Source organism: Microcebus murinus, chromosome 16 (assembly GCF_040939455.1).
Source record: "Microcebus murinus isolate Inina chromosome 16, M.murinus_Inina_mat1.0, whole genome shotgun sequence".
NCBI classification, from domain to species: domain Eukaryota; kingdom Metazoa; phylum Chordata; class Mammalia; order Primates; family Cheirogaleidae; genus Microcebus; species Microcebus murinus.
The window spans coordinates 30,530,736-30,550,176 of record NC_134119.1 but is presented as its reverse complement, the minus strand read 5'-3'; the positions used below and the strand labels follow the sequence as shown (position 1 = coordinate 30,550,176).

General features: G+C 49.2%; 1 protein-coding gene and 1 long non-coding RNA gene across 2 annotated transcripts; both read right to left on the bottom strand.

The window, feature by feature from the left end:
• Positions 1-1,795: 1,795 nt before the first annotated feature.
• LOC142861156 (uncharacterized) lies at positions 1,796-4,737 on the bottom strand. The gene is made up of 2 exons (XR_012912536.1): positions 4,658-4,737; positions 1,796-2,005 (listed from the first exon to the last, which is right to left on the bottom strand). It is a non-coding gene; the product is annotated as an uncharacterized LOC142861156 (long non-coding RNA).
• A 45-nt stretch (positions 4,738-4,782) lies between these two features.
• LOC105865814 (putative BPIFA4P protein) lies at positions 4,783-16,493 on the bottom strand. Its single transcript, XM_075993405.1, has 9 exons — positions 16,456-16,493; positions 16,133-16,199; positions 13,224-13,340; positions 12,512-12,629; positions 11,445-11,592; positions 9,698-9,805; positions 8,406-8,555; positions 6,911-6,992; positions 4,783-4,815 (listed from the first exon to the last, which is right to left on the bottom strand). Exons 1-9 carry the CDS (start codon positions 16,491-16,493, stop codon positions 4,783-4,785), a joined length of 861 nt encoding a protein of 286 aa, XP_075849520.1.
• Between the last annotated feature and the right edge of the window lie 2,948 nt (positions 16,494-19,441).

Genomic DNA, 19,441 nt, shown 5'->3' with positions numbered 1-19,441 from the left:
TCAGTCCTCAACACAGCCCTCTGTGGTGGGGACTGGTATTGTTATCTTCCCTTTGCAAGGCAGGGGCTGTCCAGTAAAATCCCCAGGGCCACCCAGCTGGGGAAAGAGGGGCTGGGGCAGGAGCGAGACAGCCCGCCCTGCAGGAGGGAGCACAGAGGAGCTGTGGCCCCTTCCCCACCAGCCTCTCCCCAACATGGTCCTCACATTCCCCCCGCCGCCCGCCCCCAGCCACAGGCATTGCAAGGAGAGGCAGAAAGACTGACAATGGCAGGCTGGTACTGACCCTGACTCTAGAGTCACTTGTCTAAGGACATAGAACTGGGGAATGCGGAGCTGGAATTTGAACCCAGGCCATCTGGCTCTAGTTCGTTCTATCTTGATTCTGAGTAAATTCACTCACAGTCCTTGCCCTTCACCCCGGTCTCTGCAAACCTCTTTCGTCCAGTTGCGTTTCCTCTCACGCTCTACAGAGGCCAGTAAAGGACACGTGTGGCAAATGCCAAAATGTTCAGTGAGCCGGAGTTGGTCCAGCAGGGGGAGTGCGGGCTGCAGGTCTCACAGGGCCCTTAACGCACGGCAGCATGCGGTGCAGGAACCGACCCATCAAGCCCGAGTCTCACCCAGCTCTGTGGTTTGCAGAATCCCAAACCCAGCATTACAAAGTGGAGTACAGAAAGCTAAATGTGGAACCAAGAGACCAAAGCTTAATAACCACCAGTTTATTTAAAAGAGCAAGTGATGTGATGTATGTAAAGTGCATAGAAGAGTGCCAGGCATGAGTCAAAAATGTTTTTTTAAAAGATAATTATAAGGAAGACAGCCAGGTGGGATGGCTCACGTCTGTAATCCTAGCACTCTGGCTGAGGCAGGCGGATAGCTCAAGTTCAGGAGTTTGAAACCAGCCTGAGCAAGAGCGAGACCTGTCTCTACTAAAAATAGAAAGAAATTAATTGGCCAACTAAAAATATAGAAAAAAATTAGCCGGGCATGGTGGTGCATGCCTGTAGCCCCAGCTACTTGGGAGGCTGGGGCAGGAGGATTGCTTGAGCACAGGGGTTTGAGGTTGCTGTGAGCTAGGCTGACGCTACGGCACTCTAGCCCGGGTAACAGAGTGAGACTCTGTCTCAAAAAAAAAAAAAAAAAGTAGTATAATGATGAGGAAGAAAAAGGACTGGAGGACTGGATGGGGAGTAGTTTGGAGTAGTCACCTAAGGTGCACATTGTTAAATGGCCTGAGGAACATGAGCGCTGAATGGGGTCCACTGGTGTTGGACATTAAGGAGGTCGTGTGTGACCTAGAGCAAGTTATTTGAAGGAGTTGGAGGAAGAAGTCAATTACACAAAAGCTGAGCAGCGGGTGCAGGTGAGGAAGTAGAGGCAGTGCATAGCACTATGTCTTTTGAGAAGTTTGGTGATCCAGGGAAGAAAATGGAGTTGCCAGGGCCAAGATAAAATTTCTCCCATAAACCACAACTTTGTGGACTATTTTTGCCTCAGGGCGCTTAGAGGGCGAGACCAACACCCTCACTGTACAGTGAGGGTATCGTGGCCACGAGAATGGAGCTACCCAAGTCACAGAATCAGTTCAGGAAACACCTAGACAAGACAGGAAGCCTTGTTCATTTGCTTTCGGGAAACTCTGTGCCAGAGTGTTCAGAGATTTCTGAGATAAGGGATGAATTAACCCAGGCACTCTCCTCCGCCCTCCAGACATTTGTCATATGACCAGACCCACCACCATTTCTGGCGATGGCTGCCCCCACCCCATGACACTGTGGAAGCAGGGCAGTCGCAGTTCAGGGCTGAAAAAAAATTTATTGTGGGAAATTACAGGGGATCAGCGCATGGGTTCTGGTGAGGATCTACAGGGAAACAGCCTCCGTGCCCAGAGAAGTAGGGGGTCTTTGAGTCCACGGTGGGTGATGCGATTCCGAGCGGCGGCTGCAGGGGGTGTCCTGCAGCGGGGAGGACGTTCCGGGGAGGAGCCTGGAAGCAGGACCTGATTCTGCGTGAGATAATCCAGGTATTAGTCAACTTTGTAGGCTTTCCTTTCTTTCTTTCTTTCTTTCCTTCCTTCCTTCCTTCCTTCCTTCCTTCCTTCCTTCCTTCCTTCCTTCCTTCCTTCCTTCCTTCCTTCCTTCCTTCCTTCCTTCCTTGACAGAGTCTCACTCTGTTACCTGGGCTAGAGTGCCATGGCATCAGCCTAGCTCACAGCAACCTCAAACTCCTGGGCTCAAGCCCTTCTTCCTTCTGCCTCAGCCTCTCGAGTAGCTGGAACTATAGGCATGCGCCGCCACCATGCCCAGCTAATTTTTTCTATATATTTTTAGCTGTCCAATTAACTTCTTTCTATATTTGGTAGAGACAGGGTCTCACTCTTGCTCAGGTTGGTCTCAAACTCCTGACCTTGAGCAATCCTCCGGATTCGGCCTCCCAGAGTGCTAGGATTACAGGTGTGAACCACCGTGGCCAGCTGCCTGGCCCTTCATAGGTTTTCTAAACAGGCTGTGAACCAGATCTGACAGCCTTTCCCCTTCCTCCCACGCCCCTCCACACGGGTACTGCTGTCCACTATCCATGGTGCTGAAACAGATTCCCGTCCCGTCAACCAACCACTGTCTGTCTCTGGGTAATGTTTTCTCACTGGTTCCCTGGATTCCTTCTCATCAACTAAGATGGGTCTTCCTCCTCACCTTGGCCTGCTTCATGACACAAGGATACAAAATATCATCAGATGCCCTAGTTTATCAAAAGACTTATTTCTTACTTTTAATCTTGGCAACTCATTCACATTCCTAAAACACTTTCTAGTCTAAACCAAATATGTCTGTGGGCTGAATATGTTATGGGGGCCACAAACTTGGGACTTCTGTGACAAGTGGCAGCCTAGGTGTATTGGTGGGGACACAATGAGACGCTCTATGCCTTTCAACATCTTGCAACTGGCAGCAAATTAGCTTAGTTAAGGTAGCCCTGTCCACATGTAGCCACTAGCTACGTGTGGATACTAGCATTTGAAATGCAGGCAGGCCAAACTGAAATGTGTTGTGTGTATAAAAGATATGCAAGATCAAAGACTTGCTACAAAAATGAAATGTAAAATATTTCATCAATAACTTTTATATTGATTACATGTTCAAGTGACAATATTTTGGACATATTGGGTGAATACAACAATTACTAAAATTAATATCATCTGTTTTTTTTTATTTTAAAAATGTCTTTGCTAGAAAATTCAAAATTTCATGTGTGTCGCATGTTATATTTCTATTGGACAGCATTGGTTTAAAGCGTTACATAACCAAGCTAAGCAACACAAGGATGTGGATGCAATTGTAGTAGTGGCCATTCAATTTCTTATGTCCCCTGTCATGGATTGTACCTTCTTCTTAGCAGCTCGATTCATTACATGTGCGCTGGTGCTCAGAAGGCATGTGTACAGCCCTCTACAAACTCACCCTTACTCCTGAGAGGATACCTCTATCCTCTGTGACTTCTATGACCTGCCACCCAGAGCTTCTCCTCCTTGTCCAGAGACCAGATCCTTTCCTACTCCCACGTATTTGCACATGCTGTGTGCTCTGCTCAGAATGTCTTTTCCCACAAAGAGACTCTTAATCATTCTTCAATACCCAGTTTAAATCCTGCCTCCCAGGTGAAGACTCCACAAAGTCCTTTGGCAAGGCCGCTGGGCCTCACCTCTCTGCTTGCATGAAACCTCAGCCAGAGCACCTGACTGCACGCTAACTTGTCTATTTATTTATTTTATCCCTTACTAGGCTGGGGGGCTTTTGAGGTTGGGGGCCATGTGTGATTCATCTTTGTAATCCTGGCACTTGGGATAATATAGGTAATAATGGAAAATTCTTGCCTTCATGAAGTCTACATTCCAGTGAGGGAGACAGAAAGAAACTAGTAATATAGTAGGAAATTCAGATAATAATGAGTGTCATGAAGAAAAATAAAGGCAGATGTGCCTTTTTTGAAAGATTTGAGATAGTGACACCCAAGCAGAGTATATTCAGCACAGAATAGTTGCGAATAAATACACAATAAATAAATGAATAGTTACATCTCCTTTTTACAGAAAATCCCTGCCTTTTCTCTGCCAAATGTTACTCTTGTAAAGATGTCTCCTATAACTGAGCTCCCTCCACAGTCCAGCCATGCCGGCCTCCTTTCTTTGCTTCAAAAAGGAAAGCTCATTCATTCCCGCCTCAGGGCCTTTGCACATACTCATCCTCTTGCTTGTGGTGCTTGTGTCCTGGGTCTTGGCACAACTTCTTCTGCCTTATCATTTAGAGCCTAGCCAAAATGTCTCTTCCCCAAAGAGCCTTCTCTCTGGCTACATTAATTTGATGCCTCCCTCCCTGTCCTTGCCTCTGTACTCATTCCTACATCCTCCTGCTGTGTTTTCTTCATAATACCCTCCATCCTCTGGAATTGAGTTGACTATGTACTCATTTCTTTGTTCACTGTTATTATTCCCAACCTGAATACGAACTGCAGGAGGTCAGAGTCCTCATCTATCTTGTTCTCTGTTGTATCCCCAGCATTTAGAATAGTGCCTAGTATACAGAAGACATTCCTAACTAAAATTCTAAGAATATGAATGACATTATGGCTAAAGAATGGAAATATGCTCCTGGTCTCTCACCGGCTTGGTCCAAACGTAGCTCCTTCACTTTGGGGATATTTAGACATCAAATGTGAAGCTTTTATCCTTTAGTATCAGATCTAGAACGCAAAACAGACACCTCAGATGGCAGGGATGGAGGACGATCAGAGAGGCCAGAGGAGGTTCCCCTGCTTCAGCTGGGAGCAGATGGGGGGGGGGAGGCAAAGGTTTGGGGACAGAAGGCTGAGGCTGGAAGCTCTGGTTTGTCACTGGCTGACACAGATGACTTCCCTGACAGTTCTTTATGGAAGCTGTACAGCGACTGCTAGTGTGGGTTCTGTAGCTGGTGTGTGGGTTCACTCTGGTTCTGCCACTTTCTTCCGTGGAAATCTGGAAAAACATTTTATATCCCTTTGTCTCTGTGTCCTCATCTATAAAATGCAGCTGGTGATAATACCTACTTCACGGAGTTCCTGTGTGGGCTGATCAAGCTGATATATATAAAGTCCTCAAAGTGCCTGGCATGTATTAATAGTAAAGCACTTCATACATGCTTAGCTCTTATTGTTATTATTTCTTGTTGAGTAATCTTGGATAAATTGCTTAAACTTCTTGGGCCTTGGTTTCCATAGATTGGAAACAACCACCTCCTCCCAGGCTGATCGCCTAAGAGTGCATACATGGGAATGAGACAGTGGGGGAGGTTGGCATTACGGCAGCCAGAGTCCCCATTTGTGCCTGGCCAAAGTGGTGGCCCAATAGCAGAAATTGTTGGCCAAGCTGCGTCACCCATTTGAGTGAGCTTAGGAACCCAGGGTTTGGGAGTTCTAAGGCCCATCCAGGTCAATTGCCTCAAGCTTCCTACCTCGTGAGTAGTGAGCTCTCTGTCAATGAGGGTGTGTAAGCAGAGGCCAGAAAAATTGCTTGCTGGAAGAGCCACTTAAGGGAACTTTAGAAACTCCAGCACCTAGTATTTGGCAGAATTAGTGAATATTCAGTGAATGAAAAAATAGACCTTTCAACCCAGTAATTCTTTCGGTTTTTCATTCCCACTGGGGCCCTGAGCTGCCAAGATTCAATCTTGTGTTTGTTGCTTTGAGCTCTGGCAAACATGGAAACTTTGGGTGCTTGAGGCAGTGACTCCTACAAGGAGACAGTCTCTGTCTGGGCTGAAACCTGGCCAATTTTCCGCCTGCTGTGTGACACCATACAATTTAAGAGGAGGGTAAAGGAGGAATTGTCATGTATTCCTTCCAGAGAAGCCTCCATTCATATTTCAGCTTCTCTAAGCTTTCAGGACCAGAATAGAATTGAAACCAACGTCCTTAGCTCATGGTGGGGTTTCACTCAATGGCCGGTGCAGGCACAGTGCTTCTCTCTGGCCTTGGCACACAGGACTCCCTCAGGAAATGGCAGCTGAGTTCATTAGGGTTGCTATTATTGGGGACCATTCTGCTGCAGCAAGGGAGAGATTTTTGGTCTAAGAGAAGTGTCAGCGAGGTAAGGGCGGATGAGTTGAAAAGGGTAAGGGAGGAGTCTGAGCTTTCTCCCGGAGTGTTCCTGTTCCTCCCCACTTCCAGCACTTACTAATGAACTCATTAATTATAAAAGGATTCATCGAACGGAGCCAACTATTGAGCTCAGGACACAGCTGAAAGACAAAGAAATACATACAAGTCAGGAGGAGGACTCAACCAACCTGAATAAATAAAACTAAAGCCTGAATGGGAGTGATCAAGGCAAGTTCTCCTGAGCCAACCCATTCTAGGGAACAACCAAGTAGATGGGTTTGGGGGACAGACTGCCCTGGGGTCATATATCAGCTCAGCCACTTGGCTGCTGAATAACTTGGATAAGTCACTGGCCTTCTTCGGAAACTTTTCATAAATCTGGAAAATGGAGATAATATTGTTACTCAGAGTATGTGATTATTTGGAGGATGAGATAATATCATTTCAGATACTTCGCACGGTGCATGCATGCTTAATGGATATGAGCTGTTAATTTTATGCTTACTCATACCCATTAGACAGGTAAGGAAGCTGAGTTTTGCAGAGGCTTGTCAACTCACCTCCATTCATGCAGATGCCGATTTTGACTTAGGGAACTAAATAATGTCTGTGAAGCACTTCACCAGTGCCTGGCCGCAGAATGGGAGCATAATAAATGCCACTTCATCTCTCCTTAACTCTCTTTCCTGGAAGATCACCTCCCACTTCATTAAGAAGATCCAACCCGCCATGCCCTGGGGCTCAGCTCAAAAACGGAAGTAACCTGGGTTTGCATACTTACATTTTTTGCCATATGATAGGATATTATGTCTTTCAGTTCTTCCTCCAAGTGTTTTGGAAGAAGTCTTATAATCGGGCTGGTTCTAAATGAAGAATGAGGAAAATGTGCAGAACAGATTAATTTCTCCCAAACTCTCTTTTCTCCACAATCACTTCTTTGCTCAATGCCCCTGAATCGCTTCAAGTCTCTTCCTTGTTTCCATAACATTCCATGACCCAGCCTTGCCCCACTGCTTTGACTTACCCTCTACGGATCCTTAATCCTTCAATTTAAATCACCTTTCCCTTGTCATCGTCATCCACCACTATCTTCTCTGTGACTATTTTGTGTTCCAGTTTGACCACCCTATTAAGCCCAGCCAACTGGTTTCCTCCAGGATGCCTGCCCTTCCTGACCTTTCTAGCCAACTCTGAGTTCTTTCTTTCCTGCCCACTCTCCCATTTCCCTGATTATCTGATGCTACAGTAGCACTGCCTCCTCTGTCAGGTGGCCACCGCCTTCTCGAAAGGAAGAGTGTAAGGTCCTTCTCCGTTGGGGGAGATAAGAGAGCAGCAGATGTAAGGGCATCTTAGTGACTCAGAGTCCCTAATCCTTACAGGGGAGGGTGAACCTGTCTTATTCTCAGGCAAAGCATTTATGTCTTTATTGCACAGAAATCAGCTACAATTTACTGGTGATGACCATTGGATTAAGTTAAATATGTGTATTAGCCTCAGTTTTAAAAATCTCAACAAAGAAAAGATTCTTAAAAAGAGATGATATATTTAGAAGAAAACACTAAAACTCTAGGTAATAAAAGGACAAAAACCTCTGATGACAGTTCCTCTAAAGAGGAAATATTAGAGATTAATACACAAATAGTGAAATGCTTTTCTACGGTAGTCAAACGAATAAAAATAATAGCTTGCGTGGGATTTTCCACCTACTGAAGCCAAAAGCTGTGGAAATGAGACTAGCTGGCACTAATGGTGTACAGGGCAAAATTGGCGAGGGCCAGCGAGCGCCGAGTCACTTGGTTCAGTTCTGTTGGCGAGGTGTTTGGCGAGTGAGTTGGCAATGCCTTAAAACTACTATGATATGCCTTAAATGTAAACATTGTAGAACTGTTTATCCTTTTAGAATAATCTTAGAAATCTGTAATAAGGAAATAACCCTATTTTTGGAAAAACTTCCTATACCAAAATGTTCAGGATTATTTATGAGAGCAAAAAATCTAGAAATAACCTAACTGTCCACACACGGCCAAGCAACCTTCCCTTATTTTCTCTCAGTTCTATTTGGTGAACATCTTTTTATGTCAATAAAATCATGGCTTTTATAATAAACAAAATAATAAATATGTGTAAAATTCTATTTATCACATACACATGTCCATATACACAAAAAGGCTTATTTTGTAGGGTATTGTTTTTCTGGTGACATCTTTTAGGTGGGATCTCACTGGAGGCTTCCTAATAAGCAGATGGACACAGGGCAAAGAAGATCAAGAACTCACGAGCTTCCAATGCGGACCCACTTAGTTTCGGATGGGGCCCTGCACTTCGCAAAAGAAAGCCTGTAGCTGCCATCTTCCTTCTTCTCCACGCGGAGCTGGACCGTCGTCTCTGCTCGCACGTTTATTTTAAAGGACTTCAAGTGTGGGAAACTATGGGAAGGAAGAGTTAGAGCTGGTGAGAGAGGACCTTGTTGAACCCCATTTGTTTCTAGGACGAGGGTCCCCATGTTCAAATAGAACTTTCCAAACCATCTGTTGAAGGTCATTTCCTCATTTTTCAAAAGAAGTGATTCAGGAGTAGAGAATCGGGATGGCTCTCTCCACGTCCCGCATCCAGCCAGCGGCTAAGTAAGTCAGACGCTGTGCGTTCAGGGAGTGTAACCGAGACCCGCCACCTCTAGCTCTGGGAACTGTTAGAAGGGAAAATGTTGATTCTAAGTCGGGCATCCTATCAGAACTGAGCAACTGCTTCTGACCTTGGAAAGTACTCTTCTTCTTTTTTTGAGACAGAGTCTCTGCCCTGAGTACAGTGCCGTGGCATCAGCCTGGCTCACAGCAACCTCAAACTCCTGGGCTGAAGTGATCCTCCTGCCTCAGCCTTTCAAGTAGCTGGGACTACAGGCATGCACCACCATGCCCGGCTAATTTTTCTATTTTTCGTAGAGACGAGGTCTCGCTCTTGCTCAGGCTGGTTTCGAATTCCTGACCTTAAGTGATCCTCCTGCCTCGGCCTCCCAGAGTGCTAGGATTACAGGTGTGAACCACCTCACCGGGCCGGAAAGTACTTTTCTAGAGGTCTCAAACTCCATTGCCTTGAGGGCTGGGGTTGGATGGAAATGAGTGAGGTGGACCAGGGTGAGTTTCGCAGAGGGAGGAAGGCTGTAGCGGACTGAAGGCGCCTGCCCTCCGAAAGCACAGACCAGACGCAGCGTATCTGTAGGCCAAGTACAGCCCCTGGGGCGACCCCGTGGCCCGTGGTAACGGTGCCAAGGATCATTAAGGTCCAGAGCTGATTCTGTGTTCTTGTCTTTAGCCGTGCTCAGTCAGAGCCAGGTGGGCCTATGAAGTCTAAAGAAATGAAGGTGGCAGCTGTCTGAATAAAGCAGGGAGAGGAACCTGCTCAACTCTTTGCCCCTAACTCAACGCATGGGGTGACCCAGGCCCAGAAGCGGTGACCTAGGCCCAGATAGGGTGAGTCCGTTGCTCATCCCTTTGGTGGCGACTGCCTCCCACAGCCCCGTACACCTGCGCAAAAGCAGATGGTGCCTGTGAGACTCACAACTGTTACTTACTTGAAAGCCAAATCAACTGACAGTGGTATCTGTAAAGTGGCCTCATTCCTTCCACCGGTGGTGGTATCAATGGAGGATGGAAGCAGTTGAGGATTTTGCACCTTCAGCCTGGGGAAGCAACAGCATAGCAGGGGAAGGTTGCGGCTCCTGCTGCAGGTGGGCCTCGCTTTCTGCAAAGGCAGGTCCCTTGCAGAGCATGAGCGAAGGTATGCAAAGGTGGCTCCTCACTCATCGGTCAAGTAATTTATCGCACAGCCACTATGTGCTGTGTGCACTGGGAATGCATCTCTGAGCAAAAGGAAGCTCTTGCCTTAATGTAGCTCAGAATGATCATGCTCAGCACTTTGCCCAGCACCCAGCAGGCTGAAACAAATGAGTGAATAAAGGACAGAACACCGTATATAGCAGATGCTTGGGGAAGGTGTATGTATGTGTAAAAGAATAAATTCAGTAAATGAATACATATAGAAAATGTCAGGGGATGGACTGTGAGGAAAAGGATCTACAGGATCAGGAGATGGAAGGTGACATTGGGAAGAGTAGAATTTAAGACAGGATGGTCAGGGAAGGCTTCTCATAGGAGGTGACATTTGGGCAGAGTCATGAATGGAGTGAGAGGATGAGTCACGCAGACAGTTGGGAGAAGAAAAGGCCAGGCAGAAGACAGAGCAAGTACAAAGGCCCTGAGGCAGAAATGTGGCTGGCGTGAGTGAGGAGCAGCCACAGGCTCCATGTGGCTGGTTGGGAGGGAGTCCGGAGAGGACAGTAGGAGAAGAGGTGGGGGAGGTGGCCAGGGTCAGAGTGCATGGAGCCCATGGGCCAGTGGCAATGACTTTGGGTTTAGTTCTGACAGCAATGAAAAGACATTAGAGGGTTTGGGCAAGGGAGTTACAGGGTCTGCTCCTCTTCTTAGAAAGATCCCTCTGGATATGGGCAGAGCAGAGGGGAGGAGATGGAAGGGGGGCTCTGGGGCAGTCAGCCAAGGGGCGAGACGATGGCGGCTCAGACCACAGGAGGTGGAGGAGGCGGTCCGGCGCTTGGGTGTGTTTCGAGGGCAAAACTGCCAGGGTTTGCTGACAGGTGGGCGAGTCTGAGGAGCCAAGGAGGACATGGAGATTTCCGGCCAAAGCACAGGGCTGGGTGGAGCTGCTCTGAGCTGAGCCGGGTGGAGCTGGGGAGGAGCAGGCCGGGGGGACGAAGGTGGGAACTGGCTGTTGGATTTTGGACATGGTGAGTTTAAGATGCTTGTGAGACGGGGCCCGGGTCTTCCACGCTCTGGTGGTCACTCTGACCTCAAAGCTCAGTGTCGTCTGTCACTGCGCTTATCACGTTGCTATTGCTACTGTTGTGTTGTTACCTTCGACGGGGCCTTGCCGAGCATGGGGAGCTGTGCAAACATTTCATGCGTGTTATTTCATGGAATGCTCACGACAGCCCTGTGGGGACAGATGCTATTGTTCCCCATGGGAGAGGGGCAGAGAGCGGAGGAGATCGGGGTGCTCTCGCAGCTGGGGAGCAGCCTCCTCTTCCCAGACAAGGGGACTGAATGTCTGTGTGTCTATCACCTCCCAGCCTCCTGCCTCTGCGAGTGTCTCCCAACAGGGGACCTCAGGCCGGCAGAGCTGGAAGGGCTGTCTGCTGAGGAAGGGGCCTCTGCGAAGTCCGGAAACATAGGCTGAGCTCTAACAAACCAACAAAGACCTGCACAGCCCGGACTGGGGCTGGCTGGTGATCGGAGACCACTTACTTGACCTGGCTGAGCTCCTTGGAGAATGGGGTATCCTCGGAGTTCAGGTCGCCCCATGCACGGTGGAGAGTGTTAACCAGTGTTTCCTCGAAGTCCTTTGACTGCAGTTTGCGAAAAAAGGCCGTCTTGAGCAGTCCTGGAGTCAAATCTGAAAAAAAGAATGGGGCTCCCCCAGAACCCAATTAGACATTCAGATGCCAAAGATTCTCAGATGTAAACTTGATCTCCAAGCATGCCCCATACGTGGCGCTCACTCGCTGTCCACCTATGCTTTCTGGCCTGCTGGGCGCCGGGCCACGTGCCCGACACAATCATCCAGCCAGGATTTCTGGGGCCTCCTGTGTGCCAGGGCCATGCAGGGGCTGGGGTGACCCGTGAGAGCAGACTGGAGTTGGCGTTCTGGCGGGGAGGAGGGGGCAGATGGTGATGCAGAGAATTAAGGGCCAGGCAGGGTCAGGTGCAAATAGTGCTGTGAAGGGAGGGGTTGGTCTTGGCACAACACTGGCCGAGCATAGGGGACCCCGGCCAAAGCTCTGTCACCAGGCCCTGGGCTCCCCTGGCGGGGCCTGGAATTAACGCCTTAGATTTTGGTTTGCGGAGAGGCTGGAGTTCTGGGGGCGCAGCTGGGAGGTGACATTTGAGAGCAGACTTGAAGGAAGGGAGGCAGGCGTGTTGCCAGTCAGGGCACGAGAGCTCTGGGCAGAGGGAAGAGTGGCTGCAAAGGCCTGGGCATGCCCATGTGCAGAGGAGGCCACTGTGGCGGGGGCCTGGGTCCAGGGCCAGTTAGGCGAGTGGGGCAGGGCCAGTCCGTGCAGGACTGGGGGCTTTGATGGTGGTGGGTCCTTGGACAGAGGAAGCAGGGCAAGGACGCAGGGAAGGGGAGGATCTTGGGACGTGAGGATTAAATGAAGTGGCAATCAGGACAGCTAGGAATGAATGGTGCGAACTGCATGCCAGGCATGACTCTCATCAGAACTTAACTGGTGTGGGCTCAGGGCCTGGGCCTGGGAAGAGGCCTATGGGGTCAGGGCACGATCCAAAGCAGGACCCAGGTGGGATGGTCTCACCGTTGATGAACTCTGGAGAAACTCTAGCCCAGGCCTGAGCAGAGGATGAGGCCAGCAGCCCACAGAGGACAGCGAGGAGGCCAGAGACCTTCAGCATCTTGAGTCTTGAGTCAGGTCCCTGCGGGAGATCAGGGCAGAGAGGTCGGTTTGGGGAAACTCTCTGAGACGTCTTCCCAGAGCTTAGGTCTGAGGTGGCCACGGAACCCACGCGGACCCGTTTCAACCATATCCATTTTCCAGATGGGTCCAGTGAGGCTCAGAGGGGGGGTATGATTTTCCTCATAGTATTGAGGAAGAAAGAGAGGGTCCAACAGGTGAGGTCACTGCCCAAGGCCACACAACTCATGCCCATGCGCAAGCGCTGGACATATGGCTTTTCCTGCAGGGACACAGCCTTCCCCAGGGGCTGCCCTCTGCCGCTGAGAGGCATGTGACATCACGGTTACGAGAACGGCCTCTGAAGGCCTCCCCCCCCTTACCCGCAGTGGGACTGTGGGGTTTAGGGACAGTTGCTTCATCACAAGGTGCCGTGCAGGGCACACTCTGCCGGTTTCACAGCGCGGTGTTGGTGGCGACGTGCCGTGACTCCAGAGACAGGCAGGCCCGGAGGCAATCCCAGCTCTGCCCCCTGCTTGCTGGAGAACTTGGACAACGGACACTCTCGGAGCCTCGGTTTCCCCATCTGGGAAGTGCAGACGACGCACACCCATACCGCCCTCCTGGCTTTGTCGTGAGCACGCAGCGTGGGGCCCCGGCACGTGGTGTGTGCGCCGTGAATGGTCACCACTGTGCTGACAGGTCTCTTCTCATCTGCTGGCCCGAGGGTTTGCTGTCACGAGTGGTGGGAGAGTGGGCTCGGCACTGTGGACCAGATGGGCCCAGGCTGAGGAACAAGGGCTGGGCTGGAGTACGTGGACACCAGGGGCCAGTTCGCAGCGCCTCTGGGTCGGAACCCGCTGTTTGAACAGCGCAGTCCCTGGGCTGGGATTGGTCCTCGGGACCAATAGAAAAAATAGAAAATAAATATATGTACAAAGAAAGAAAAAAAGGAAATAAAAATCAATTCACAGATATAACTGCTGTTGTATCTTCTTTCAGAAGGTTTTCTTTACATAATTATGCGTTCGTGTAACGTTATGAAAACCCAGGGCTGTCCTGCCACACTCTGTAGAATCACTCATTTGAGGAGCAACACGTCGTGACTCTTCCTACTTTCTTATCAGAACTTTCTAACATGTGGGTTGGGCGATGTTCATTTAATCAGTCTCCTCTTTTGGGTCATTTTTGTCATTTTCATCTTCATGGTTTATCCCCAACAGCACTGGCGATGACACACTTAGGTGTTTCACTGGCTTATCTGCCACATTGTGGCCTGTGAAGCATTTTCTGGGAATAACCGATCTCGAAGTTGTTTCTACAAGTATGCAAGCATGCTCTGTGCCGAACCCTCTCCCCCTACCCCTGAGCCCCAAGTGGGCAGTTACACAGCACTCCCGAAATCTAAGTTCAAGTTCCATCTGAGAGCTCTGGTTCGATCATGACAGAGCAGCTTGCATCAGACGAATCCTCCCAACCACAGTCCACTATAAACGGCAGAAATATATGAAAACAACTGAGGGAGTTGACGAGCAACTGCACAGGGACAATGTCAGAGCCTACGACTCTTGAGAGAAGGGTATCATTCAAGGTGAGCTCCATATTCACCCCACATTTTGCCTGAGGTCATTTCCCAAAATGCCTATGGGGAAATAGACTCCAAGTAGAAAGGGCCAGTCTTCCTGGGCGGAGACAGAAGTTGGAATTTGGGACCTCTAGAGTCAATGGGAATTGAGAGGCAAAATCCCAAAGAGGAAAGGACTGCACAGAAGGAGCCTTGGAATTGGGGTGCGAATTTCCCTCAGCTCCCTGGAATGCTCTTAAGCTGTCCTGTGCAGTGTGAGACTCTTAAGATACCCGGCAGAAAACAGCAGCTGAAAGTTCAAAAGCTGAACGGGGATTTCATCGCCTCCACTGGGCACTGTTGAGGAAACACTGGTTGGAGCCACAGTGACCTTGATCGACACCTTGGGCTTGCAGTTAAGACCCAGAGGACTAGCCAGAGGCAGTGGCCACGCCTGTGGTCCCAGCTACTCAAGAGGCTGAGGCGGGAGGATCGCTTCTGCAAAGGAGTTCAAGATCAGCCTGGGCAACATAGCAAGATCTCGTCTCTACAAAATGCTATGATGGTATGCAGCCAGAAGACCATGCTGTAGGGGAAAGGGCTATGCCTTGAGAATCAAGTCTGCCCCTAGGAGTAAGAGCAAGACCAAAATTGTTCCACCCCAATAAAGCATAAATCTGAGCTATCTTCCTTCTGTTTTGGGAAAAGATAATGTCATTCAGAACCCCTACAATTTTTCACCATAATGTTCAACACCCAATAAAAGACTATGAGGTATGCATGCTAAAAAAAAAAAAAAATCAATGGTCTGAAAATCAAGAAATTAAAATATATAATATTAAAGACCCACAGGTGAGTCACATGTTCAAATATTGAGCAGACGATAGAACAGTGGAGGAGGAGGAGGCCCAAGACCTTCAGCACCTTGGGGCGGGAGCTGTGGGATCCCAGGTGAGCAGAGTCAGGTTCAGAGCCCCCTAGTTCTCTGCGGAGCTAACGGGGCTTGGGAGAGACCAAAGGGCTCATCTGGACTCGTTCCCACCCACCCAGCACCCACTTTACAGATAGGAGAACACTGAGGCTTGGAGCAGGGTGAGGCTATTCCCGAGGCCAGCTATACATAGTTAGTGGCTGGAGCCCAGCTGTCCTGCCTTTAGTTGTGTGTACTTCACCCCACTCTTCGCTCAAAACAGGTTGCTTCGAGGACTCAGCAAGCATTTTGAAAATTTCTTAGCTTGGTGCCACTAAATGGAAGTTAATTTCAGACTTACAAATTAAAGTTTCTTTTTATCGCTCCCTGGTCAGAGCAATGCCCTGGGAAGATCCACAGACTAGGAGTCTGGAGGAGGGAGGGTGGCCGGCAGAGCCCTGTCACTGCCTGGAGCTGGGGGACAGCACCGAGTCCCCGCAACGGCCTCTCTCCTGAGACGACTTGGGCATGCTCACCGCAAAGAGCGGGAACGGAAGCCTGGCAAGCCGAGGGCACGTGCCCATTCATCCCTCTTTCTTTACAGCATCCTTTTATTTTTGAGGGCAGAAATATGCCTAAAAAAGCAATGATCATTCCTGGTCTTCTTTGCAACCTGGCATAGCCAATGAGGTGCAAACAGAAGTCGCAGGTAGGGACTTCTTAAAAAGTTCTTTAAAGTGGCCGACCCGGCTGGGAAATGTGTACTTTCGTTTTCCTCTCCTGCTTTTTCCTGATTGGAAATAAGACACGATGGCTCGAGCTCAACAGTTATTTTATGAGCATTCAGATGAAAGCCGCAACCTAGGGGTGGCCAAGGGAAGAGTGGGCAGGATGCCCCGGCCCTCCTCCGCGCCGCCCTGCATTAGCGAAGCCACATTTATCACATTCTGTGCTAGAACCGAACACAGAATGTGACGGCAACATTGATGGGAAGTTTTAGTCTGGTTCAGCGTCTGATAAAAGGCGGAGAGTGTCATTGCATGGTGCTTACCTGGATGTCCCCGGAGTCTATAGCAGTGCCTGGCCTCCACTGGTTGATTCCTGACAGGCTCTGCGGACTTTATAAACGGTGAGCGACCACATTGCTGGGGGAGACGTGGCACTGGGTGACAGACATCTGGGAAACTGTTGGAAAGTCCTCGGTCTCACCACATCCATCCAATGCCTCCAGAGCAAACATTCCTGCACGGAAAGCCCGGGGGAGTGTCAACAACAGATTGGAATCTGTACATCACGAAAGCCATCAGATGGACAGGCGGGGAGAGGGGACAGCCCCGAGAGACGCTGAGCTGGGAGACTCTGTGCGTGTCTCACGTTCTCATCCCTGTCCTGCTCCGAGCCCCTTTCCTCATCTGCGCGATGAGCGGGGGCACCTGGTGACCCTCGAGGAGGAAGCCACTCAGCCTGCTCTGAGTGACGAGGGAGCAGGTGGCCCAGCCTCAGTGCTCGGGGCTGTGACCCTAGGGCCTGGAGTGCCAGCCTGGCTGTGCCCATCCCTTGCTGCTCGACGACGGGTGGGCCCCTGCCCTTTCAGGCCTCCGGTTCTCCATCTGTAGCAATAGTCTAAGCTGACATCAACAGGCCATTTTCACAAAGGCCTGTGGAATCCTCAGAGCATCCTTACGATGTAGGAAGTGTTCATATTATTAGCCACATTTTAAAGTTGAGGGAGCCAAGAGCTAAGGGAGGACAAATTTTTCCCCGAGTCGTTGAGCTAGACTGCAGCAGAATCAGGATTCGAATCTAGTTCTACCTTATGCCAAAGCTTGTAACCTTCACAGCACATCACAGATTTTAGGGCACAGCTGGATCGTCTTTGTCAGCTGGGGTAACTGCTCTCTATCTCTTTTGCTTCTCTTCTGCCATGTGAGGACACGGTGGCCCGTTGTGCCTTCCCGTCCCTTCTACCACGTGACGCCGCAGCAGTGGGCCGCCATCTTGGAAGCAGAGATCGGCCCTCACCAGACGCTGGACCTGCTGGTCGTGGACCAGCCTCCAACTGAGACCTAAGCGATGTTCTTTATAAATTACCCAGTCTAAGTCTGTTATGGCAGCAGGAACAAACTAAGGCAGCATGTATGTCAGATTATTCAAATAGCCCGTCTTTATAAGGGAATATTTTTGTGTCCCGCTAGTCTTTATTCTGTGTGACTAGACACAGACGTAGGTGTGTTATAGCAAACAGAACCGGGAAACACACGGGAGTGCTGCAAAACAGGCTTTTATTATGCTGGCGGGCTCGGAGGGGACTCGCCACCAAATTTTTTGAGCAAATTGGGGTCAAAATATGATGGCTTTTGTATCCCTGTTAGGAGGAAGCTGGTGGTTACAGAAGCAGATGGTTATGAAGCTTGCATAAGGTTGCGGTTACAAAGTTTGAGGTTACAAAGTTTGCATGAGATTGAGGTTTAGTCAAATGTTGCTCTATAGTTGCTTAAGCATGCTGTTTTGCAATTGTGCTATTAGTAGGAGGGGAGTGGAAAAATTCTCTCTTACAGGTGCAGAGACATGCACGGTCAGCTGACTGCCCTCTTTGCAGCAGGTCCCTAGAAGGGACACTGAGTGCTGTGCTTCCCTGTGTGCCACATTCAGTCACTTCGTTGTTCTGGGCAAAGCTCAGTCTCCCAGAGCCCCAGCCATGAGGACCCTGTCCAGCATATCCCCCCTGAACCATCCCCACGTGCAGCCTGAGCCCACCGCTGCCTATGCCTTTCCCTGGAGCGTTCTGCTCCCTTCTGCCCCAGGGCCTTTGCTCAAGCTGTTCCTATGGCCAGCCTGGAAGACAGGAAATGCTCCATGAACCTGTGTTCGAAGAAGAAATGACCCATTCTCTGTGGACTTGCTCTAATCTCACCCTTACCAAGAAGCTGTTACAGCTCTACCCCAGTAGAAATGAGTCTCTCTCTGATCCGAACCTGGACATTTGTCCCTAGTTCTGCCCTGAGTCTAAGGACACCTGCTTCTGCCTCTAATTTGTCAGCTTTGAGGGGCACGCCCCTCTTGTACGACCTCCCCAGGCCCTGTGCACATGCTCTGCACACCTCGCCCCACTCCATCCTCTCCAAACCCTGCGAGGGACGGATGCTCTAACACGGGCTTTGCAGGCAGAGGGGCTGCGCTCAGGGAAGAGGAGGGACGTGCCTCCTGCTCTTGGAAGAACCAAGATTCAGACCCGGGAGGCAGATCCCCAGGCCAAGCTCCTAACCTTGATTGCATTTAATCCCAGTGCATTTCCAGCCTGCTGGCATGGTTGGAACTACAATGTCCTTTCTAACGTGGGTCCTGTGAGAGCAGGGGTCTCGAGCAGATCCCAGACCACCCATGGAAACTTGGCAGCAGGCTTCCTCCTTGCAGATCAAGGAGGCCCAGCAGAGGAGGCTGAAGAGGTCAAGTTCTAGGGGAGATGCAATGCTAGGCTTAGAGCCTCCATTCTGTAAGATTGTTTTTATTTTTTAGAATAAACTTCCTTCCTTTTTTAAAATAAACTTCCTTCCTTCCTTCCTACCTTCCTTCCTTCCTTCCTTCCTTCCTTCCTTCCTTCCTTCCTTCCTTCCTTCCTTCCTTCCTTCCTTCCTTCTTCCTTCTTTCTTTCTTCTTTTCCTTTTTCTTTCTTTCTTTCTTTCTTTCTTTCTTTCTTTCTTTCTTTCTTTCTTTCTTTCTTTCTCTCTTTCCTTCCTTTTTTCCTTCCTTTCTTCTTTCTTTCTTTCTTTCTTTCTTTCTTTCTTTCTTTCTTTCTTTCTTTCTTTCTTTCTTTCTTTCTTCTTCTTTCTTTCTTTCTTTCTTTCTTTCTTTCTTTCTTTCTTTCTTTCTTCTTTTCTCTTTCTCTCTCTTTCCTTTCTTCCTTGTTTCTTCATTTCTTTCTTTTTTTCTCTTTCTTAGGTTCACAGCAAAATCAAGTGAAAAGTAAGAGAATTCTTGTATACTCCCACCACTCTCCCCACCCCCACCATCAATATTCCGCCAAGAGTGGTCATAACCTACACTGCCATGTCGTTATCACCTGAAGTCCATAGTTTACATATAGGGTTTACGCTGGGTGTTGTGCACTTTATGGGTTTTGGAAAATGTGTACGGCCATGCGTTGACGATTACAGAATCATATGAAATGGTTTCGCTGCCCTACAAACCCTCTGTGCTCCTGTTCATCCTTTCCGTCCCCCCAAGCCCTGGCACCCACTGATTTTTTTTTTTACCACCTATATAGTTTTGCCATTTTTACAATGTCATGTAGCTGCAACACATGCATAAAGATTTCAGATTGGCTCCATTCACTGAGTACTATGCATTTATTTTTCCTCCA